The following is a 23,543-nucleotide window of genomic DNA, read 5'->3' as shown; positions in this document are numbered from 1 at the left end:
TGAGATCCAGCATTGCCTCAGCAGGGACTCCTCATTTGGTTGGACTTAGTGCAGTTGGTGGGGCAGGTGCTGATCACGTTTTGAGGCAACTGTATTGCCAAGGTGGCTCTTTTCCTCCAACACATCCACAGCCATTTTTAGGAACTTCACTGCCTAGGTTAGCCCGTGGACTTTACCACCCTACTTCACAACAGCTCACTAAACTGTATGAAGATACAGTTAAGTCAGAAAATAGAAAGGCAGTGTTTTCCTATAATGACAACTGGACTTTGAAGTCATGAAATGAAAGTCGCAAAGGACATTTGAACAAATCATCAACAGTGCACTATGTTTAACCCCTAAATAGATCACAAGGGATCCATTCCTACTTTTGTTCATAGGGCTTCTCTTAGGTGTGCCTGCCTGAGTGGCACATGGTGTTGCTTTCTGAAGCTTGTGTAATGGAGCAGCCTTGCCTGCCTTCTTTTGAGAATCTTTCATGGACTCACCAGCACGTTTGAAGACTGACATGCATTGTTTTGGTGATTTAATTTGTGCTTTTGCACTGCCATGTGGTAGGTCATGGTGAACAAATATCACCCGTCTTTCTTTTTTATTCATGTGGTTTTGTGATGTGTGCTTGCTGTATAATATGAGGGCCACACTGGTCCATGTTCTTGCGAGTGTAACTCGTGTCTGCATACCCAGTTTCTCCAGCATTATGGAGATGTGGCCATACACATACAATGTATACATTATGGCCATAACTCCGTCTCTTCTCCTTTTACCTAGATAATTCCAATGTACTCCTCAAATGGGCTGAAGTAAGTTTTACCTCCAACACAAATTACTTGAATTCTGAGTCCATTTCTTTTAAGATTTGATACCCTTTCTCTTGACTTTTGTGTGAATGTTCTGGGATTATGTTGTCACAATTTCACTGACACTGCACCCCCCCCACGCAGTAGGAATTCCCATTTCTAAAAGATGATGAAATGCAGGTCAACAGAAGGCGTGTGGGGAGGTGTGGGGCAGATGGCTTTTACTCGGTGGTGACGATGACTCTGCCATCTCTCAACTCTGCACTTGGGGAAGTCACATTGGCATTTTGGCTTGGCCATGAAAGGAGAATTTGTACCACAGAAACTGCTAAGCGTGACAAGTCAGGGCTCTCTAATACACGTGTTTTCTGAGTAGCACCACCTGCTGTTTCTTCAAGTAATGACGTTTTGGGGAAATGGCACAGGTGGCATCTGATGGGGACGGGAAGGACTGTGCTACCAGAGAGGGTGGTGGCATGGGTTTGGATCTGTATTTCCCAGGCTTTTATCTGACTTAGTACCTTTAATCAGTGACTGAATCCATGTTAACCCTGTGAACTGAAGAGACATAGAGTCAATAATGCTCATCTGGTAATGTGATTATAAACAAAGAACACTTTATTAGATAACAGTGGAGAAGGGTGTGAGGTTTTAGATACGTGGACGCAAAGAAGCCATGTGGGATGGACCCTCATGAAAAAAACAACAAGGGAGGTCATTTCAGAAAGTCAACAAGAAGGGAGAGAAACAGACATTTAATGGAGGAGGAGACCTGCACAGGGAGCACTCAGACACTCCCTGCACCCAAAGCTTGTTCACTTCCCTGGACAAATCCGCAGATCGTTTCTCCACCTGTGGTCAGACTGTCCTTCACCACCTCCTGGGTCATCAGATGGGCTCCACGGCTCCCCCTCTCTGAATAGTGCCCTGTCCCCTCTGTGTTCACATCCCGGCGGCAGCCTGGGCCATTCTCTCACTGTCTTGAGCCTGAAGCAGCAGCAGTCCGAGGCCCACCAGGACCAATCCAGCCATGCACACGCAGGTGAGATTCCCCATGGTGAAGTCTTGGAGAGACAGAAGATATAGAGAGACAGAAGTCATCATGGTCAGGAAGACCAAAGTCACCCCAGGATCCTGGATGTCTGCCTAGCACACCTGCCTCCCTCTGGCAGGACATGACCCTCTGCGCCCAGCACCATAACTGAGAGTTGCTCCCACTCCCCACTCCTGGGGTCTGACTTGTTCTGTGATGGGCTGATGGTGTCGGCTGCCCCTGAGGGTGATGAGATGAGGGTGTGAGTGAGGACTTGGGGAGACAGGAGCCTCCCTCCTGGGGTCTGTGCTCCCCGATGCCCCACTTCTCAGACTGTAAGTTTTACAGGATCATGTCATGAGCCCGGACTGGACTCTGCCAGGCCCCTGTCTCCTCATTGGACCATCTCAGCCTGCCTGGCATCTCTGGATTCAGAACTCGTTCTGAGTCACTTCGGTAGGAGCTAGCTGTACCTGAGGGTTCAGGATGAGGGATGAAAATGGTCTCCATTCAGAAATGAGTAGGAGCCGTGTGTTCTGCATTTATGGGGGGCACAGAACTCATGAGCTTGTTCTAAAGCTGGAAGACCCACCAACTGAACAGCTCGGGGACCCAGGGTACATGGGGGGGGGGCGCTGGTGTCAGGGGCTCCTCAGTGTCCTGTCTGGGAAAGCCACCTGGATCAATTTATTTATTAATTCAGTTTTTTATGTCTGTTTATTTACTTATAGGCTATGTTTTTGTTTTTTAAAATTTGAAACATGTTTGTCACAAGGAGCCACTTTTAAAAAAAGATTGTATTTACTTATTTTTTAGAGAGAGGGGAAGGGAGGGAGAAAGAAAGGGAGAGAAACATCAATGTGTGGTCGCCTATTGCACACCCCCTACTGGACAGTTGGCCCACAATCCAGGCATGTGCCCTGACTGGGAATCGATCTGGTGACCCTTTTGTTTGCAGGCTGGCCCTCATCCCACTGAGCCACACGAGCCAGGACCCCTTGTTTATTACTGTCTCACACTCTCCAAGGACAGTGCTTAGGGCTGAATGAGACAAGAAATGACAGAATCGGGAGCCATCTCACCTGAGACCAAGTGCTCCAGGGGGTCACTGGGCTGTGACCGCAGGTAGGGCCTGCTGTGCTTTGTGCTGTAGCGCCTGTAGGTCCCCCCATGGGCTGAGGTGACAGGACCCATGGAGAACTCTGCTTGGTGCTGCTGAGCTCGGGACTGTGAGCTGAGACACAGGGGGGGACCAGTTGCCCCCTCCTTGGTCAGAAGGAAAGTGTCCCTGGGGCTCCATGACTGACACAGCAGGGTCACATTCTCTCCTGAAGCCAATATGGGGCTAGGCTGCACTGTAAGGGAGGGTCTATAAGAAAGCCATCCTAGAGAGGGGGGCACAGGTGAGGGGCTGCCACCCACCATGTTCTGACCCGAGAGTCACCAGGCCCCTTTCTGAGGACCCTCCTCCCTCTCTCTCATTTTTCTGCATCTCCCCCTCCCCCTCCAATCCCCTCCCTTTCTGCCTCTCTCCCTGGGGACCCCACACCCCTTATCCTGGCCATCACCATCTCCGACCCCCAGCAGGACCTGAGCAGACTCTGGGTCCATGACTGAACCTGCTGGCTCCTCACCTGCCACCAGGATGTCCAGGGGGTCACTGGGGGCCTACCACTCAGAGGAGAGGTTGCGTCCACCATAGCACCTGTACCGGCCTCCATGGGAGCTGCTCACAGAGCCCAGGGGGAAGTTGGCCTGAGAGAGTCCAGCCTGGGGCTGCAGGACAGAGCTCTGGGGGAGGTCTTGTCTCCCTTCCTTGGACAGAGCGAATCTGCCATAGCTGATGTCAGAGCGACACTGGAGGGTCAGCTTCTGTCCAGAGGCCACGATGGGGCCCTGCTGGGTCAGGAGGGAGGGCCTCCCTGAGCCACCTGTAGGGACCAGACAGGAGTGACAGGGCTGCTCCTCCCATGAACCCTCCTCTTGGCCTGGCCATCAGATTCCTCTTTCTCTCTCTGTGTGTCTGTGTTCCCCTCACCCCACCTTTCATATGGGGCTCCCCTCCCTCCAAAGACCCCAGGAACCTGTCTGGAGCCTCAATCCCTGGACGGGACAATAATGGAACATACCTGAGACCAGGAGCTCCAGGGAGTCACTGGGCCATGACCATTGATGAGGTCTGTCCCTGTAACAGCCATAGGATTTGAATGCCCCCCTGTGGCTGGGGGTTATGGGGCCAGCAGAGAACAAGGCCTGGAATTGCCCACTGGGGTGCGGCTGTGAGTCCAGGGTCCAGGAGAGCCTGTCTTCTCCTTCCTTAGTCAGAATTAACCTGTCAAATTCCTGCTCTGAGCCACAATGGAGGGTCATGGTCACTCCTGAGGTCACAACAGGGCTGAGCAGGACTGAGAGGCTGGGTTTGCTGTAGACTCCTAGGATAGAAGAAGGCAGCATATTAAATGGGGTCACACCTCCCTCATGTCTCCCAGGGCTGGGCTGTGAGGGGGAGACCCCCTTCCTGAGGGCAGAGCCTGGGGTTGTGATCCTGAGTGTCCTCTCACTTGTAGCCTCCAATTGCAGGGGGTCACTTGGCTCTGACCAGCCAGTGGGGGTGTGGTATTTACAACAATATCTCTCTGCATGGGAACTGTCAGTGACGAACTTGGCCTTGTCTCCAGGCTCCAGAGGTTTCTCTCTGTCCCAGGACGTGTGCATCTCTTCTTTATGTAGACAGTACTCCTGGGCCTCGAGGACCCCCTGGCACCAGATGGTCACGGAGAATAGCCAGGGTATGGGAGGGCCTGGCTCAGCCCAGGTGGTGGGTCTGGGGAGGGTCCCTGGAAAGAATCAGAAGCTGCATTAGACAGACCTTCCCTGCCCCTCATTTCCCAGTTCAGCCCATTTTATTGTCCCCAGCTCATCCCATGTCCCCCCTCTTATTACAGGGCCTCTTGCTCCCTCCTGAGCCCCAGGGGAGAAGTAGGAGGAGGGACAGGGAGCTTGGGGAGGACTCGCCATTCTGCTCACAGGTTTTCTGGCCCAAACTCAGCCCTGGAAGAGAGTCCCTGTCAGGTTTACACCCGAATGTCTGAGCTGATTCCCTTCTATTAGGGCCACATCTGCTCAAGCTGCCTGAGCCCTGAAGTTGCCCATGTACATGTATGTGCAGCTGCCCCATCCCCTCCTGCTGCCCCATCCCCATGCCCCACAACTGACCCAGGCAGAGAAGAGCAGGGAGGATGGACATGGTGCCATTTTCTCTGAGGACTCCTGCTCTGCAGGTAGTTGAGACCCTGGGCCTGGAGAACAGAGATGCACGGGATGTGGTGAGTCAGGGGCTGCTGCCACCCTTCTGGGTTCCCACCCCTGTGGACCCACAGCAAGGGGATGCCCCCCCCACCGGGTCTGACTCAGGGTGTTTCCATGACGAGGGCTCAGGAGGACACAAGGCACCCAGGGGACTGTCAGCCCAGATTTCAGGTCTCTCCTCACTGCCAGAACCCTCTGCCTGGTCTGTGCTCTTGTCAGAGAGAATGGGACCCAGGATCTGGTCCTCAGCCCACCCTCCACAGGCTGACTCTCAAAAAAATCCACTACTCATTGTCTCAGCCTCCCCAAAACAGCATTTACTTATTCACTGATCACCTAGTAAAGCTGAGTATTTGTGTCAGAACTAGAAATGCGCCCACAATCCAGGAGACTGATTTTCCATATCTTGAGAACTCTTCTTGGCAGAAAATGAGCATTCTGAGTTGAAAGTGGAAATGACTGTATTTTCAAAGGAGAAATGAGAAAAATGTGAGAACACCTGGGATCATGACTAGATTTTGGTTCAGGAACACCTGTTTTTTTTTTTAATTCTCACTGAAGCAGTATTCTTTCATTTGATAGACAGAAGATGGGAGATCCAGACAGACAGACATTGGTGAAGGACCCTTGATCAGTTGCATTTCATACATGCCCTGACTGGGGGTTGAACTTACAACCCTTTGGTGTGTGGGACAATACTCCAAGCAAGTAAGCTGCCAGGGCCAGGGCTGAGGGAAGGGCTGTTGAGTGAGCTGGAATCCCAGGAGGTGGGAGTGAGAATACTCTTGAGAGGAAAGAATATCATAGAGAAATCTAGAGACAAAACTGTCTGATAGCAGTAAGGGCTGGTGAGGTGGTGGCTGGTCATGGGAATACTTTATGCCACACAAGGATAATGAATTAAGTGTGTGAGACAGAGACATTTACAGGAATGAACTGGTACAGTCACACTGAGTTATGAATCTCCGATGTGCCATGTGTCACAGAGGAACTAGAGCAGTGCATTGTGTGTAAGTGATGTGTAATGGGAACAGCAATTAAACTCCAGTCCTGTGNGGCTGAGGGAAGGGCTGTTGAGTGAGCTGGAATCCCAGGAGGTGGGAGTGAGAATACTCTTGAGAGGAAAGAATATCATAGAGAAATCTAGAGACAAAACTGTCTGATAGCAGTAAGGGCTGGTGAGGTGGTGGCTGGTCATGGGAATACTTTATGCCACACAAGGATAATGAATTAAGTGTGTGAGACAGAGACATTTACAGGAATGAACTGGTACAGTCACAATGAGTTATGAATCTCCAATGTGCCGTGTGTCACAGAGGAACTAGAGCAGTGCATTGTGTGTAAGTGATGTGTAATGGGAACAGCAATTAAACTCCAGTCCTGTGTGTCCAAGAATATTAGATGAAAGGCTTCCATGGATTCACCACACAATCCATGCATGCTTTTAGCTGTCACAACACATGCAGAGAAGAGAAATAAGAAGAAACCTCAGTGTTGCTTCTAATCCTGTGCTTTTAGCTGGAAACTGGGAAGGAATTTGCTAGTTATACAGAGCTCTAAGCAAGCAGAGATGGAGGAGAACAGATGGTCCATAGGAGGTGGTGTGAGTGTGTCTCTGAGTGGAAGTGTATATGTGTGTGAGTATATATGTGTGAGTGTGTGTATGACCGTGTGTTCACAGAGTAACTGCACCCATCTGGTTGAGGGAAGCAGTAGTGAGAGCTGAGAATGGAGGGTCACAGGTGGAAGATCACAAACAGGTGTGAGTTAAGAAGAAAGAGTCTAAATTTACCCTAAAACAGTGAGGACCATGGAAAAGTTTTGAGCAGAAATGGACAGATTCTGAAAGGGTTTCAAAGACTGATGTAGCGGGTGAGCTGCAAAAGAGTGAGGACTTAGAGCTTAGAACCCAGGCAGGAGGTAGATGTGACTGCTGCTGTGGGGACATGGAGGGCGACCTTCCCTCTCTGCCTCCCCATTGACTGGAGACCCCAAGGACCCCTCATGACAGTGAACCAGTGGGAGGGGCAGGGATGAGCCTGGGGTCTGTGCAAACACTCCAGTCCCACAGGAGAGCTCAGCACTCCCTCCTGGTTCTGGAACGCAGGGGCTGCCTCTCGCACCATTTCCACCTGACTCTGTGTTTTTGTGAGATCTGGGCTCTCTCTTTCTCCATCTCCTTGTAAATTGCTTGGGTCATTTCATCCTCCTCAGATCAACTTGGTTGCTGGGTGACACTCTCCTATTCAAACTGTGGACATTGTTGAGGATGTAGGGAAAAAATGTGATTCATGGGAACTCTGTTAGAGGCAGAACAACATCCCCCCCCTTTAAATGTCAGTTGTTGCAACACCACACCCTGAATGGCTGAAGGACCCTGGAGCAGCCTGCTTCCTCTACTGCTCTCACTTCCCTCATTCAGAGCCCCGTGATACCAACCCCATCCCCACACATGTGGTCAGAATTCACTCTACTTGAGATATAGGGGGAAAGGGAACCAGACATTCAGATTTGGGTGGAGACGTTGGAGGTTTGTGAAACTGAAAAGCAGAGGCACGTTGTTCAAGGGAACAGAGGGAGGGATCAGACTCAGACCACAGCACAGGGACATGTGATCACAACAGAGATGCTCTCAAGTGCAGTGGGCAGATCCTGGTCTTTCCGTCACAGGTGCCGGGTCAGCTGGGGGAGTTGACGAAACAAGGTGAACTTCACACTCACTTTCAAATCACACACAAAATCAATCCCAGATTCACAACAGACTGAAGAGTAAACCGATTAGTTTTTTTAGCAAAAAAAATGTAGAAAATACTTTTTTTCTTTGTGGGAAGCTTTTTAAAAATCAATTTTATTGTTATTCTATTACAGTTGTCCCAAGTCTCCCCCACTCCCCCATTCTGCTCATCCCACCACCCTGCTCCCAGTCAGCTGGTACACTGCTGTCCATGTCTGTGGGTCATTCATACACGCTCTTTGATTAGTCCTTTTCTCTGTTTCCGCTATTATTTTTCTTCCCCTTCCCCTCTGGTCACTGTCAGTCTGTTCTATGTTCCCATGCTGGGGATTCTATTTTCTTCATTAGTTGATTTTGCTCATTAGATTCCTCTTATAGGTGAGATCATATGGTTTTTGTCCTTCACCAACTGATATAGCGTGATATTCTCCAGGTCCATCCGTGCTGTTGTGAAGAGTAGAGTTTCTTTCTTTCTTTCTTTCTTTCTTTCTTTCTTTCTTTCTTTCTTTCTTTCTTTCTTTCTTTCTTTCCTTCCTTCCTTCCTTCCTTCCTTCCTTCCTTCTCTCTCTCTCTCTCTCTCTCTCTCTCTCCTGTGTATTATTCCACTGTGTAAATGTTTCACTTACTTGGTCCACTCATTTACTGGTGGGCACTTGGGCTTTTTTCAGCACTTGACTATTCTCAGTAGTGCTGCTAGGAACATAGGGGTGCATAATTTCCTTTGAATTGGAGGTTCGGGATTCTTAGGTATATTCTCATGGGAGTGGGGGGTGTGTGTGGGACGGGTGGAGGAGGGCCAAGGAGCATAACTTGCAACCACTGTAATAAACCCACCATAAAACATTGACACAAAGAAACAGCAGAAAAGAGAGAGCAAGGCGTGTTTGATGGTTCTGCAGCTGTCCACGACCCAGTGCTGAATTCTACACCACCGGTGGGGATTCACATACAAAATAGCACAGAATCAGGGAAGATGTGGATGGCCCATGGTTTTGAGGAAAACTTCCTAGATACACGTGCACATTTCTGTTCAAAGCTGGACTCAGTCTGGGCTCGGTCCAGCAGGATCTCTGGACAGTAGATGAGCCATCCTGACTTGGGGATTCTGTGATGACGCTTGTGAATTTACTTTGTAGTATCAGGTTTGTGCTGTTATTACATTAGGAAAAGGGGTAAAGTCTCTGTGGACAATGCTATAGCAGAGCTTTTGATGATTTCTTATTTAGTTATTAAAGTGAAGACAAAGTGACAAGATGTGGTGGGCAAGGTCCCCACACCACAGTCTGTACTGGGCGCAAGGTGCCTGTCATGCAGGAAGAGGACCAGCTCTGCTCACCCTAAAAATAGCAGGTGCTGAGGGACTGACCTGAGTCACGTTGCTCAACACCCCACATGTTCAAAGTGTTGTGCTTAGTTTTCCTGAACCTCACAATCACATATGGATTTACATAGCTTGCTACCATTTGAAAGTCATAGTCACTATTCTGTTTATAATATTCTTTATTTCTGGGCCAAGCTAATCTATGAAATGGTTAACGATATGAAACTATTTTCAGAAGAAATATGAAATTTGTCTCCCACTTCATATTTATTAAATCTAGAACCACTTGCATATTTTGTACTCTGCTACAAAAAAACCACTCCCCCCCCCCAAAATACCAGTTAACCAGACTGTTTGATTCTGCATTTTTAGAAGAGAAGAAAACTTGCAAGGTCTTGTTTTAGATGAAATCATTTGTTGTGTATGAGTGAAAACTGTGTTCCTTCTTTCTCTATGAAGAGAGCAGAAGAGAGAGAGAGAGAGAAAGAGAAGAAAAAGGAAAGGAAGGGAAAGGGAAGGAAAGAGAGCTTGGTAAAATTGTTCTAATAAATTACCGTTAACTGCACAGCTTCACACAACAGGAATTTTATATTCTTTCAGAACTGGAGGCCAGAGAGATGACTGACAGATGGAGAAAGATGGATGGATCGATAGGTAGGTAAATAATAGAGAAATAGGTAGAGAGAGAGAGAGAAAGAGACAGATACACAGACACACAGATAGTAGATAAAGGAATATATAGGTAGAGACTCACCAACTCTCCATTTGCTGTTGTGACAGTTCATCGCATTTTGCCTGTTGTAGGTGTTTCCTACAACAGACTGTTGGGAGAGGTGGGAGTACTGAGAGGAGAAGGGCAAGGGGGAACGTGGTGGGGTAGCTATAATAGAGTAACAATTAAAAAAAAGCAAACAAGAAGCCTAAAAATGGATTTAATTTTATCCAGGTTGATTGGCATATAACTAACATATAACACTGTGTGAGTGTAAGGTGTGCAGTGGGTTGATTGTATACATTTATACGTTGCCTTGTGATACCATTTTAGCTTTAGCTAGCAATAGAATCGGGAAGTCACATCACTGCCATTTACTTTGTGTGGTGAGAACATTTCACACACACGGTCGCGGCCCCTTTCCCGTACGTGACAGTCTTGTTAACCATAATCACCAGGCTGTCCGTGAGACCTCCCAGAACGTGCTAATCTCACAATGGAAAGGCGATGCTCTCTGATCAACATCCCCACTCCCCGTGGTCACCGCCAGTCCACCCTCTGTTCCTACACATTCGGCTCCTATAGATTCCACATATATGTGAGATCCTGCAGTATTGATCTCTCTCTCTACGATCTGGCCAGGTTAACAAAATGTCCTCAAGATCCATTCATTCATGTTGTCTCAAATGGCAGGATTGTTTTCTTTACTTTTATGGGTGACACTGTTGCAGATGTCTCCATTTCAGCACCCCACATTTACCCAGCTCCACGGAGCCCCCAGCCCATCTCCTCTGGCCCTCATTGCACTGCTGTCTGTGTCTGTGGCTCATGCTTGTATGTGCTTTGTCTAGTCCCTTCACCTGCCTTCATCCGGCCCCTCCTCCTTCCCCTCTGCCTGCTGTCTGCCTGCTCCAATGTGTCCATGCCTATGCTCCCATTTTGTTCTTTCTCGTGGTGGAATAAAATTCCATTGGGTATAAGTATATGTACATATATGTATATAATCATGATGAAAAATGGTTATTTTGAGAGGCAGTCCTCCACTCGGCTGTCCCTTCAAAATCCAAGTGAGGGCAGTTCTGAGGAAATTGGACCCATGGCACCTGATGTAGACGGGAAGGGTAACGGGGTTGGAAAGGGGGGTGGGATCAGTTTGTATTCATCTTTCCAGGGTCACATCTAATTTAGCCCCCTTTTAAAAATGGATTGATTCCTGGTTAACTTCTGTGAACTGAGGAGATTAGGACTCCATAATGTCCATCGGGTCATGTAGTGATTGGGAAGGTCATTTTATCACATGAAACGGGAAGAGAGCATGAGGTTTAGATGTGTGAACCCCAATGGGTATGTGGGAAGGACCCTCATGGCACAGGGGTGAGAGAAGAAGGGGGTTGTTACAGGGAGTCAGCAAAGAGAATGGGAGAGAAAACAGACATTTAAAGGAGGAAGAGTCCTGCACAGGGAGCACTCAGACACTCCCTGCACCCAAAGCTTATTCGCTCCCCTGGACACATCAGCAGTTTCCTAACCTGTGGTCCAGACTGTTCTTCATCACCTCCTGGGTCATCAGATGGGCTCCACGGCTCCCTCACTCTGAACAGTGTCCTGTCCCCTCTGTGTTCACATCCTGGCAGCAGCCTGGGCCATTCTCTCACTATCTTGAGCCTGAAGCAGCAGCAGCCCGAGGCCCACCAGGACCAATCCAGCCATGCACATGCAGGTGAGATTCCCCACGGTGTAGTCTTGGAGGTAGGAGTTTATGAAATAGAGAGACAGAAGTCACCGTGGTCAGGCAGACCAAGGATCCTGGATATCCACCCAGGACACCTGCCCCCATCAGGCAGGATGTGACCCTCTGCACCCCGCACCTTAACTGAGAGTTTCTCCCACTCCCCACTCCTGGGGTCTGACTTGTTCTGTGATGGACTGATGGTGTCGGCTACCCCTGAGGGTCATGAGATGAGGGTGTGAGTGAGGACTTGGGGAGACAGGAGCTTCCCCCCTGGGGTCTGTGCTCCCCAATACCCCACTTCTCAGACTGTAAGTTTCACACGGTCATGTCATGAGCCCAGACATGACTCTACCAGGTCCCTGTCTGCCATGTCCAGCTCCGCCAACCATGCTGTCTGACAAAGTCCGAGCGTGGGGAGGACAACTTCAAAGAAGCGTGTTCCGGCCTGGCGGACGTGGCATGAATGGATATGTGGTGTTGATTTTAATCTTGCTGTNCTGCACCCAGCACCTTAACTGAGAGTTTCTCCCACTCCCCACTCCTGGGGTCTGACTTGTTCTGTGATGGACTGATGGTGTCGGCTGACCCTGAGGGTCATGAGATGAGGGTGTGAGTGAGGACTTGGGGAGACAGGAGCTTCCCCCCTGGGGTCTGTGCTCCCCAATACCCCACTTCTCAGACTGTAAGTTTCACACAGTCATGTCATGAGCCCAGACATGACTCTACCAGGTCCCTGTCTGCCATGTCCAGCTCCGCCAACCATGCTGTCTGACAAAGTCCAAGCGTGGGGAGGGCGACTTCAAAGAAGCGTGTTCCGGCCTGGCAGGCGTGGCATGAATGGATATATGGTGTTGATTTTAATCTTGCTGTCTCTTGGTGTTCTAACCTTTACCTTTCTGATAATTTGGAATCTCCTAGAAATGCTGACCATTCTCAGAGCTGAACAGCAACTCGGTCAGGCTGAGAACAATATCACCTTGGCCTTTCCCCAAAATAACACCTCCTCTGACACCCCAAAGGAGAAAGGGCCCATGATGTCCAGTGAATTCAGGGGAAATAACACCTCCTTCCCTGACCTGATTAAGCAACTGTAGGATAAGATGATATCAGCTAGTAGGGGGCCTGGAATACCCAAGGCAGCCCCTTAAGTAAGTCCCAAGGCAAATCCCCTCTAATGAAATAGCCCCTGAATGTCTAAAGTTGTTGAAATAACAGCCCCCCCTTTACCTAGAATAGGAATATATATCAATTAGAATTAGACAGACAAAGAAACAGGAGAAGCTAGTAAGCTATTAAGCATACAGAAAATAGTTACTAGGGAAACAGAGTTTATAATACACAGAGAAATATTTTAGGCAGAGAGATAGATAGCTAAGTTAGACATCACAAAGGCTTATGAGTTTCCTAACCTCTGCTCAATCTAGTGTATCCTTTTGCCCCATGTTGAATTCTAAGACCTTTAATAAACAATAAGATATTCGAACTCTGTACATAGAGCTATTTCAAATTGTCTGATTAATGGTTCTCCTGGTCAAAACAACTTTCATTTAACATAACTGAAACTATGGGAACTTTTGTACTTTTCCTGGTTACCTTTGTATTGATTTTTTCTGCTTAACTGATCATGCTATGCACCTGTAAATATTAATCACTACCCGAAATGAAAATATAAAAACCTGCTTGTACTTGCACTAAACGGAACAGAGCTTCACTGTCCTTTGAGGCGTGTTGTCATCTGTTACTCATCGCCGATGCCTTACCCACCTTTCAGGAATCCCTGGACCCTGCTGTGGCTGGACGGCGGCCCCTGTCTCCTCACTGGACCATCTCAGCCTGCCTGGCATCTCTGGATTCAGAACTTGTTCTGAGTCCCTTCAATAGGAGCTGTACCCGAGGGTTCAGGATGAGGGATGAAAACGGTCTCCACTCAGAAATGAGTAAGAGCCGTGTGTTCTGCATTTAGTGGGAGGCACAGAACTCATGAACTTATTCGCCTACAGCTGAGAGACCCCAGGAACTGAACAGCTGGGGACCCAGGGTGCATGAGGGAGGGGCTGGTGTCAGAGGCTCCTGAGTGTCCTGCCGGTGGAAGCCCCCTGGTCCCCACATTTATTACTGTCTCAGACTCTCCAGGGACAGGGCCTCGGGCTGAGGAGCCCCCAGAACTAGTTGCTGGAGGGGGAGCAGGCACAGCCTGACTTCCTCTGTCTCCAGGGGTTCCCATTAAAGACACAGCGTGGCTGTCAGGGTGGTTGAACTTGGCTCGCAGGGCTGCTGTCACTTGCCCTGGTTCACAGCCCATCAACATGACCTCAGTGACCATATTCTCAGAGGACTGACCTGTCATAAGTGCCTTGTTGCATCCTCAATAAGGTTTGACGGGGAAGAATGTCCAGATGTCCTGTCTATTGATGGGAGAACCCACTGATTCTCCTGCTTGGTGGCACCAGCAGGTGCAGGATCAGAAGATGCTGTGGTGGACGCTGGAGGGACAAATGCAGGAGCTGGAGTGTGAGTTGGAGCCAGAAAGGGGCTGAGGTGGGACCTGCCCCACAGCTGGGGCTGTGCAGGAGCAAACTGCTCTGGGGACGGCTGCTGGGCGTGGCCTGTAGATGGGCATAGCCTGTAGATGGGTGGGGCCTGTGGTTGGGCGGGGCCCGGGCTGGCCAAACTCACAAGCGTGGGAAGGTATGGCGAGGTTGTGGGCGGGCTCAGCTCCACAGTGAGTGTTTGTCCGAGGCTCAGTTACGGGCAAAACGTCTTCAAGTTATTATCTTTAAGCATTATTTCCTTTATAAAGCTTTTGAAAGGTGCTTTGATAAATGATACAAAATTTCTGTTATTTCTGAAGAGTTTTTTCACTATGAATTCGTGCCGTATTTCAATAAAAGTTTTGCGTCTGTTGATATCTTTTTTTTTATTTTGAATTCTACCAATTGATTTTTTAAAAATATGAAACCAACCATGCATTCCTGAAACCAGATACCTGTCTTGTCGGGAGGGATGACACAGTTTTTTCTTTGATGCATCTTGGTGATGTTTTGTTTAGGACTCTGCACATGAGTGCACGCGAGAGAGCTTCCCCTGAGGTTCCCTCTTGGTAGTTCCCTCGTTTGGTTTCATTATCAATTTATTTCTGGCCTGATACACTCTATTGCGGGCTGTGCCTTCTTCCTTTATTGTCAGGAGAAATGCGTGTAGGGCTGTTGTGTGTATGTTTGTATATCTAAGTGTACATGTCCGTGTGTTTCATACATGCATACGTGTTCAGAAGCATTTACCAGTGAAGTTTTTCAGGCTCTGAGTTCACTTTGTAGGAAAAAATTTTTAAATATATTTTATTGATTATGCTATTACAACTGTCCCATTTCCCCCCTCCATTCCCCTCCACCCTGAAGACCCTCTCCCACCCACCTTCCCCCCTTTAGTTCATGTCACAAGTTCTTTAGATTCTACATTTCCCATACTATTCTTGCCCTCCCCCTGTCTATTTTCTACCTACCATCTATGCTACTTATTCTCTGTACCTTCTCTCCTCTCCTCCTCCCACTCCCCTGTTGCTAACCTTCCATGTCATCTCTATTTCTGTGGTTCCGCTCCTGTTTTAGATGTCCACTTAGTTTGCTTTTGTTTCAGATGTTGTTGTTAATAAGTTTGCTGTCCATTCACTGTTCATATTTTTTATCTTCTTTTTCTTGGATAAGTCCCTTTAACATTTCATATAATAAGGGCTTGGTGATGATGAACTCCTTGAACTTAACCTCATCTGAGAAGCACTTTATCTGTCTTTCCATTCTAAATGAAAGCTTTGCTGGATAGAGTAATCTTGGATGTAGGTGCTTGTCTTTCGTGACTTGGAATACTTCTTTCCAGCCCCTTAGTTGGAAAGAAGTTCAATTATAGTTCAATTTTCTGTCTGTTCTGGTTGTGTTTTTGTGTTTTTGTTGCCTGTAAGGTCTCTTTTGAGAAATCCACTGACAGTCTGATGGGAACTCCTTGGTAGGTGACTGGCCCCTTATCTCTTGCTGCTTCTAGGATTCTCTGCTTCATTTTAATCTTGGCTAATGTAATTATGATGTGCCTTGGTGTGTTCCTCCTTGGGTCCAACTTCTTTGGGTCTCTCTGAGCTTTCTGGACTTCCTGGAAGTGTGTTTCCTTTGCCAGATTGGGGAAGTTCTCCTCTATTATTTGTTCAAATAAGTTTTCCACTTGTCACTCTTCCTCTTCCCCTTCTGGTACCCTCATAGTTCGGATGTTGGAACATTTAAAGATATCCTGGAAGTTCCTAAGCCTCTCCTCATTTTTCTGAATTCTTGTTTCTTCATTCTTTTCTGTTTGGTTGTTTCTTCCTTCTGGTCCACTCCATTGATTTGAAGCCCAGTTTCCTTCTCATCACTATTGGTTCCCTGTGCATTTTGCTTCATTTCACTTAGTGTAGCCTTCATTTTTTCATCTAATTTGCAACTAAAATTAACCAGTTCTGTTAGCATCCTGATCACCAGTGTTTTGAACTGTGCATCTGATAGGTTGGTTATCTCTTTGTTGCTTAGTTGTATTTGCTGTGGAGCTTTGATCTGTTCTTCCATTTGGTCCATATATATATATTTTTTTGTCCTATTGTTCCTGTTAGGTATGAGGGGCAGAGCCTTAGGTGTGCACCTGGGAGGGGTAACCCATGTTGCTGGGGGCAGGGTCAGAGAGGGAGCAATGGTGCTTCTTCCACGTTTTCTCAGATTTCAGTCCCCTCTGCCACTTCCCACAAGCTGGCACCTTTTCAATGGGTGCTTTTAGGCTTTATTTCCTGCCCCTGGGACCCTGGGTTGCACTGTGTGTCTTGCTGCCCATTTTTGCTTAGGTGTTCACTAGGGCGGGGCAACCCAGTCACTGGGTTGTGACACTGTGTGGAGGTGGGGTCAGAGAGGGAGCAATGGTGCTTGTTCCATGCTCTCTCAAACTTTGGTCCCCTCTGCTGCTTCCCATAAGCAAATTGGGCCCTTCTGGTTCTGGTTCCCAGGTGGATAGGCTTATGTATGTTCTAGGACCCTGTGGGTCTCTCCAACAAACTCTCCTGTGAGGCTGGGAGTCTTTCCCAATGCCTCAACCCCTGAAAGTTTTTTCAATCAGTGCTTTTAGGCTTTATTTCCCTGCACTGGGGCCCTGGGTTGAATGGTCTGTCTCACTGCCCATGTTTCTGCCTGGTTTATCTGCGCATGAATGTGTGACCGCAGTCAGCCAACCACCTTGCGGATCTCACTGGGATTGCTCATTTCCTCCCCACACCTGGTTCTGCCAACCACCGCCTCTTCCTGCTGGGACTCCTCTCCACCAACTACTGACTTTGCCCCTATTACTGGTCTGCATGAATGGTTCGCTGTTGCGGGACTTTAGTATAGTTCAATTTTCTGTCTGTTCTGGTTGTGTTTTTGTTTCTACATTTTTGTTGTCCTTAAGTTTGGTTGTGTGAGGAGGTACAGTATTTCCACCTACACTTCCATCTTGGCCAGAAGTGCAGGAAAATTTTTAATTACAAGGTCAATATAGTTAGTACATAAGACAGGGCAGAGTTTCAGATCTCACCCACGTGGGAGTGAAGTCGTACAGGCCTTGTGCTATGTGGTGTGACTTACCCCACGTAGCATGACAAGCTCACGGTGCCTCCGGGTTGACGCACTGACGGGATTTTGTCTCTGTGACCGAGTGACACTCTGTTGCCCAGGTTGCCACAGCTTCATCTCAGCACGTGTGGGAGGACACTTAGGTGGTGTCTGTGTCTTTTCCTTTTTCTTCTCTAAGATGTTCCTTCATGGTTGTTAATGTTCCAGTTTGTAGAACTCATGTGTAATATTTACATGAGCATTCATTGAAAGCATTCTCTCCCTCCCATTTTGGTTCTAAATTCACATGTTGATGCTTGAGAAATCTGTTACTTTGATTCCAAAGTGTAGGGATAGTACTTATCTGTGATTGCAGAATCAGGGGACTCTCAGAGGGTTCCAGAAGCTGCTGGGGGCCCATGTCGGGTCACCAGCCTGGCTAGGGCCACTAGTGAGTGTCCTTAGGGGCAGCTCCTGTGCCTTCTGGGGTCCTTGTAAGCCCCCTTTCTGGACCGTGGGGTCTGGGCCCTTCCTGGGCTAGTGGACGGCCAGAGCAGCGTACACACTGGGCTCATCTGGGGGCTGCTCTGATGAGGAGGAAGGGGGTGCACTTGCCTCCTGTCTGAGGCCCAAGTGGGTCAGCTGGGCATAGGTCACATCCTGGGGGCCAGCAGAGGCAGCAGCCTGGAGCAGGGGGACAGTGAGAGGGGTGAAAGGGGGCTGGGGTTGGGGAAGCCTGGGGCCTGGGGAGGATGGCACCCACCTGACTGTCCATCTGTCTGTCCTCTTCTGTTTGTCTGCCCTTTGTGTCCAGAAATTCCTCTGACAGGGGGGAAGGCGAAGGGGCCATTCCCTGCCTAAGTCTTGATCTTGAGCGGGTCACCAGGGCATAGGTCACTCCCTGGGGGTCATCATGGGTTGTGTTCTGCTGCAGAGAGACAGAACCAGCGTGTCCTTGATCCCATGGTTGAAACCCTCCAGTCACGTGTCCACATGGTGTCAGAGGGACAACTAAACTTCAGACCAGCTGAGGTCACTCTCCTGATGGAGTCTGAAGGGACTCCCTGAGCCTTGGGGCTCCTGGTGCTTCTGCAGATCTGACTCTTGACCTAATGCTCTGTCTCTTGCTCATTTGGCTCCAGCCACAGGGCCCATCTGGCTGAAGCAGCAGGTCCTGCCTCAGGACCTTTGCACCTGCTGTTTTCTCTGATCTCCCCTCTCACTACACACTCCACCTCCTGCTCTTGCTTCATTCTCCTTCACAGCACTTGGTTCTCCAGGACACCTGTTTGTATGTATCTCCCTTACCCACAGGTGAACTTCAGGAGCATGGGGACAGGGCTGCACTGGGGCAGTGACATGGAGCCGGTAACCAGTGAGCTCCCGTCACAGCTGCTACATGAATGAGTGATGGGACCTTGGGACCTGCAGGTCATTCAGTCATTCGTGTCTCCTCCTGAGATGTGGGGCTGTACAAGGTCAGACAGAGGATGAGGGGCCAGCACAGGGGACCACCCAGCAGGGGTCACAGGAAAGCTGGGGGAGTGAGTCACAGCAGGACAACCTGGTGCCCAGAAGGGCAGGTCAGTGTGGATGCTGCTGAGAACCAGGGGAGGTGAGGACAGGGAAGTGGTCACTGCAGTGAACTGGGGAACAGGAAGGTCCTTGGTGGCCTGGACAGGAGCAGGGGTCTCACCTGAGGGTCCAACTCCAGGCCCTCCCCAGGCTGTGGGTTCTTCATGGCAGCATCTGGAGGGGAAGAACAGAGTGTATGTCCAGGCAGGATCCCCAAGATCTCAGGGCTACAGACCTGCCTGCTCCCAGATGGGCCACTAACTGAGGAGTGAGGTGAGGGGCCAGGTCAGGCTGTGTGGATTTTAGGTTCCTCTCACCTCTGACCCTGCCCGCTTCCAGGCTGTTCCCTTCCCTGTCACCTCCTGAACTCTCTGTGACCACCCCTGAGGGCAGCTGTCCCTTCCTCTTTCACAGGGGCTCTTCCTGGGCATCTGCAGCTGGGCTGGAGGACAGATGGTCTCAGTCCTGGGAGGGCAAGGACCCCTCCTCTTTTATTCAATAGGAAAGAAGGAAACTGGAACACACTTGTGTGAATGTTTCATATCTGAGGATATTGGAGACGATGAAAGATTACCTTAAATTAGCACACAAGTTCTGACATTGAGTGTTTACTTTCTAGATTTTCTGATGTGAGATTCTGGGGGAATCTGTTTCTCAGATGACCTTCCCCATCTACTTGTTTCCTGCGACAGGTGCTCCGAGCCCCTTTCTCCTGTGACCCAGATCACGCTGTTCCCTACTTACCCAAAGTCCTGCCTTTGCTTCGATGCCAGTGTCGAAGGAGGAGGAAGAGGAGGAGGAGGAAGAGCAGCAGGACAAGGGCCACTGAGACTCCAATCAGCACATTCCAGTACCATTGGAGACCTTGGGCTGGAGTGACGTCATGAATGAGCCAAAGGTGTCATTTAATGAGCACATACTGTGTGCGAGGCATGTGCTGGGGTCTGTCATTCACAGCCCTCATCCACCAGCCCTCATCCACCACCCAGTCCACTGGGGCTCCGAGGGGTTAGCACCTGTCCCAGGTCAGCCAGCCTGGCCAGGGCAGGGCTGGGATTAGACCCTGGGACCTGGGTTCCCTTTGCTGTCCTCCTGCTGCCCCCAGGTGGTCCCCAGCTCTGAGCTCTGGGCTCCTCACCTGCTGGGGGCCTGTCTTGTCTCACCTGGAGCGGAGAGTCCTTGTTTTTTACCTGCTCCCCAGCACAGCAGGACGCCATAGGGACAGAGGCACGGGGTGAACCCTGACACCCCCTTGGGAAGGTTAGCCTGGGCTCAGGCTCTCCCTTCCTGAGTTCCTGAGACCCCTTATGTCACTTACATCACGGCAGGCCTGTGAGCAGGAGGGAACCAGGGATGGACAGACATGAACCCGACACTCAGAGAAGAGAAGGGACCACCCAGCCCCACAGCAGGGGCAGCAGAGCCGGGACCTGGACCAGGCCTGACTCCAACCCTTGTTCCCTGCCCTGAGCTGAGTCTGAGCTGAGGGAAAGGACCTGGGTGTCTCAGACCCTTTTCCTGTGTGTCCCACTTTGTATATTTTCTTCATCCCTGCTACAGAGGAGACAGTCCTCATAACATCATGTCCTGGGGGGGGCTTCCCTCTGAGGCCCCCCCCCCTTTTCAGGAAGTCTGAGCCAGAACTGAAAGAAAATCAAAGCTCTGGGCCACGACTCTCTCCTTTTACCCTTGGAGACACTGAGGCACAGAAAGAAGAAGGGAGTGTCCAAGTCAGAGCCTCCAGGGGTGCCTGAACTTGCACAGGACTCAGCTCCTGTCCCCGTGGACACACCCGCCACCTCCCCACAGAGACCCTCTCTTACTGCTGGCCTGGCTCGGTGGCGGAGGGAAGGGACAGACCCTCAGAGCCTCCTGAGAATCAGGATCGGAGGTGAAGGTTGTGTGTGGTCATCTCCCCACTTGGGTTTGCCTACTCCTGCCCTGGGTGCGACCACCATATCTCCCTCTGCCACAACCAAACCCCATGTCACCTGCCTACCTCCCAGCCCTGGAGGCCCCACAATCACCCAGAATCACTGCCTGGCCCCCACACCCCATCAGAGGACAGGCGTGCCAGAGTGGGTGACCTGGTTCTCTGTGGGAGCAAGGCCTCTGCCTGTCACCGTGCTTGTCTCGGCCTCTTAGTCTCTGGGAGAAGGAGGGGGATCAGGATGGGTGCCCCTGGCCTTTCTTCCTTTTGCTCAGCCTGAGGCCTCTCCAGCCTCCCTGGGCCCTGGAACCTGTCTGGGCTGCAGGGATGGGGATGAATTTGAGGCAGGGGTGGGGTGACTCTGGAGTTTTGATCCCACTGGGAGGTGAGAGTCCCCTCAGTCTGACCATCAGTTGGAGACCACCTCACTCTGAATGGAGCCTAAAGTTCACCTGGGGGACAGAGTGCTGAACTGACCATGAGGACATGAAGGAAGGGGCTGGGGCTCCTCACCTGAGACCAGAAGCTCCAGGGGGTCACTGGGCTCTGACAGCTGGAAGGGGGAGGAGCTGAGTGAGCTGTAGCACCTGTAGGTCCCTTGGTGGCCCCAGGTCACAGGGCTGATGGTGAAGTTGGCCTGAGAGGGGGCCGCTGTGTCCTGCAGACGAAGCTGCTGGGGAGGGTCCAGGGACCCCTCCCTGTGCAGGTGGAAGGTGTCAGCCCTGACCTCAGATCGACACTGCAGGGTCAAGTTCGCTCCCCAGGGCACTGAGGGCCCTGGCTGGACTGAGAGGGCGGGTTTCCTGTCCATTCCTAGAGAGAGGAGGGCTGTGATGTGCAGAGAGTCACCCCTCCCCCCAAGCCTTTGACCCTGAGCTGAGGGACCCTGTCCTTCCCCAGGGACACTGTCTGTGACCCCTGTCAGCTCCTCTCAGTCCCTCTGAGTGGGTGTCTTTTTTCTTCAGGGCCCTCACTCCCCTTTATCACTCCCTCCCCTGGACCTCAGCCTCGCTCAGCCTCTGCTCCAGGACTCTCTCCTGGACACCATCACCTGTGACCTCGAGGTGCAGAGGGGCACTGGGCTGTGACCACACATTGGGGTTGGAGCTGGAGGAACCACAGCATCTGTAGGTCCCCCCATGCGAGGAGCTCACGGGGCCCACAGGGAACACAGCCTGCCACCTGCTAGCATAGGATCTCGGTTATGATTTCATGTGTTTTGTGGGGGGCTCAGTTCCTCCCTCTTTCAGCAGGTGGAACATGTCCAGTGTGGACCCTGAGGGGCACAAGAGGGACACGTTCCCTCCTGAGGTCACCACCGGGCCTGGGTGGGCTGAGAGGGAGGGTGCGCTGTGCTCTCCTGAGGGAGAAGGAGGATCTGAGTTAGAGGGGCCCATCACCCCACTTTCCCCAGGTGTGTGCTGAGAGGGGTGAGGCCCCATAAAGCCCCAGCTGTCCCCTTCATCCTCTGAGGAGGAGCCCACAGTGGGGAGGAGACCCGGGTTCCCCCTTACCTGTCAGCACCAGGAGCAGGGGCTCACTCCTCTCAGACAGCATGTCCCCAGTGCTGTACTCACACTGGTACAGCCCTGTGTGCTGTGAGCTCACGGACTGAATGAGAAACCCGATCTTGTTGCTGGAGGCCTGTGGGACACTCGTATCCAAGGGCTCAGAACTCCTCTCTTTATACAGACTGTAGCCATTCGCCTGCAGAGACCCCTGACACCAGATGGTCACAGGGCTCCCCTTGCTGATGATGGGGCCTGGGTCAGCCCAGATGGAGGGTTTGGGGAGAACTGCTGAAAAGGAATCAGACCTGCAGGGTCAGGAGTGAGCTTATCCTATTTGTGTCCCCAGCTGTCACTCCAAGCCCCCTCCCACATAGGTCACCACCATCCCAGACCCACTGTGTGTCCCCCAGCTGCCCAGGGGCATCATTGTGCTGAGGCAGGATCTCTGGGGGGAGGACTCACCTGCCTGGACCTGGTGCAATAGGCCCCAACACAGCCCTGGAAGAGAGGCCCTGTGAGATTTTCCTTCGCCCACACACAGAAGCTCCAGGCCTGCTCTGGGCCCCTGCTGAGCTGATACCTTCTCTCCTTAGAGTCTCTGCCCCCACTGAGCCTCCTGGGTCCTGGGGCCCTTTGGAGAGGGAACCTGGGAGCAAAGGGGACTCACCCCTCTCTTTCTCCAGAACTCACCAAGGCCCAGAAGGACAACGAGGGTTGGGGTCATGACGCGTCTCTGAGTGGTGCAGATGATGTATGGAGTCCAGAGCCAACAGGACAGATGAACACAGGATGTGACAAGATTCTGGCTCTGTGTGACAAGTCACAGTTTCTTCCTCAGCCCTCAGCCACCTGCCCTCCCTGAGGGGTGGTGCAGGAGACAGAAGGTTCTGGCACCGTGGAGACCAGATCCGAGTCAGCAGACCCCACACGTCCTGCACCCACCTCATGTGGCACCCAGATCCAGAGGGTGGCACCTGTCCTGGAACACGAGGGAAGAGGACTCTGGGCAGGACTCAGAAGCAGCCTAGCTCCTGTCATACTTCTGATTCTGCCTGTTTTACAGCCCATGAAACTGTGGGCAATTCACTTCCTTTTCCTGAGACAACGTAAATGCAAAGTTTCTTCCGGCCTTTCTCCATCCCGGAAACTGTCCAACATTTCCTGAGCAGGTGCCCAGTCCAGGCATCAAGTTCACTGGGGAAGGTGACCGACTCCTCCCCTGGACACACCCAGTGCTGGTTAGTGACACCAGACAGTACAAATATGTAGGCAATGGATGATGTGAGTGTTGT

At 50.7% G+C, this 23,543-nt stretch overlaps 2 protein-coding genes and 1 pseudogene across 2 annotated transcripts in view; all 3 read right to left on the bottom strand.

The window, feature by feature from the left end:
- Window positions 1-1,432: 1,432 nt before the first annotated feature.
- LOC118983320 (leukocyte immunoglobulin-like receptor subfamily A member 5) overlaps window positions 1,433-23,543 on the bottom strand; it is a 27,635-nt pseudogene continuing 5,524 nt past the window's right edge.
- Window positions 1,720-5,080, bottom strand: LOC118983309 (leukocyte immunoglobulin-like receptor subfamily A member 5). Its single transcript, XM_037040648.1, has 7 exons — window positions 5,050-5,080; window positions 4,849-4,884; window positions 4,395-4,670; window positions 3,963-4,265; window positions 2,019-2,067; window positions 1,926-1,942; window positions 1,720-1,864 (listed from the first exon to the last, which is right to left on the bottom strand). The coding sequence occupies exons 1-7, from the start codon at window positions 5,078-5,080 to the stop codon at window positions 1,743-1,745; spliced, it is 834 nt and encodes a 277-aa protein (XP_036896543.1). The 3' UTR covers window positions 1,720-1,742.
- The window catches only part of LOC118983318 (leukocyte immunoglobulin-like receptor subfamily A member 2), a 25,975-nt gene continuing 19,580 nt past the window's right edge, over window positions 17,149-23,543 (bottom strand). The window contains exons 6-8 of the mRNA XM_037040659.1: window positions 19,555-19,680; window positions 18,932-18,984; window positions 17,149-17,919 (exon numbers count right to left, since the gene is read on the bottom strand). Coding sequence (XP_036896554.1) covers window positions 17,773-17,919; window positions 18,932-18,984; window positions 19,555-19,680 — 326 coding nt within the window. The 3' untranslated portion in view covers window positions 17,149-17,772. The remainder of the gene's footprint in view (window positions 17,920-18,931; window positions 18,985-19,554; window positions 19,681-23,543) is intronic.

Source organism: Sturnira hondurensis, unplaced genomic scaffold, assembly GCF_014824575.4.
Source record: "Sturnira hondurensis isolate 20B ecotype Veracruz unplaced genomic scaffold, ASM1482457v3 Scaffold0002735, whole genome shotgun sequence".
Lineage (NCBI taxonomy): Eukaryota > Metazoa > Chordata > Mammalia > Chiroptera > Phyllostomidae > Sturnira > Sturnira hondurensis.
This window is presented reverse-complemented; position numbering and strand designations above follow the sequence as displayed.

Bases quoted from the DNA above. Each gene is read 5' to 3' on its own strand.
- LOC118983309 (XM_037040648.1), bottom strand. From the start codon at position 5,080: ATGTCCATCCTCCCTGCTCTTCTCTGCCTGG. The intron at 4,671-4,848 runs GCGAGTCCTCCC...GATTCTTTCCAG, and splicing joins GAAAACCTGTGAGCAGAATG to GGACCCTCCCCAGACCCACC. The intron at 4,266-4,394 runs GTGAGAGGACAC...CTTCTATCCTAG, and splicing joins CCTGCAATTGGAGGCTACAA to GAGTCTACAGCAAACCCAGC.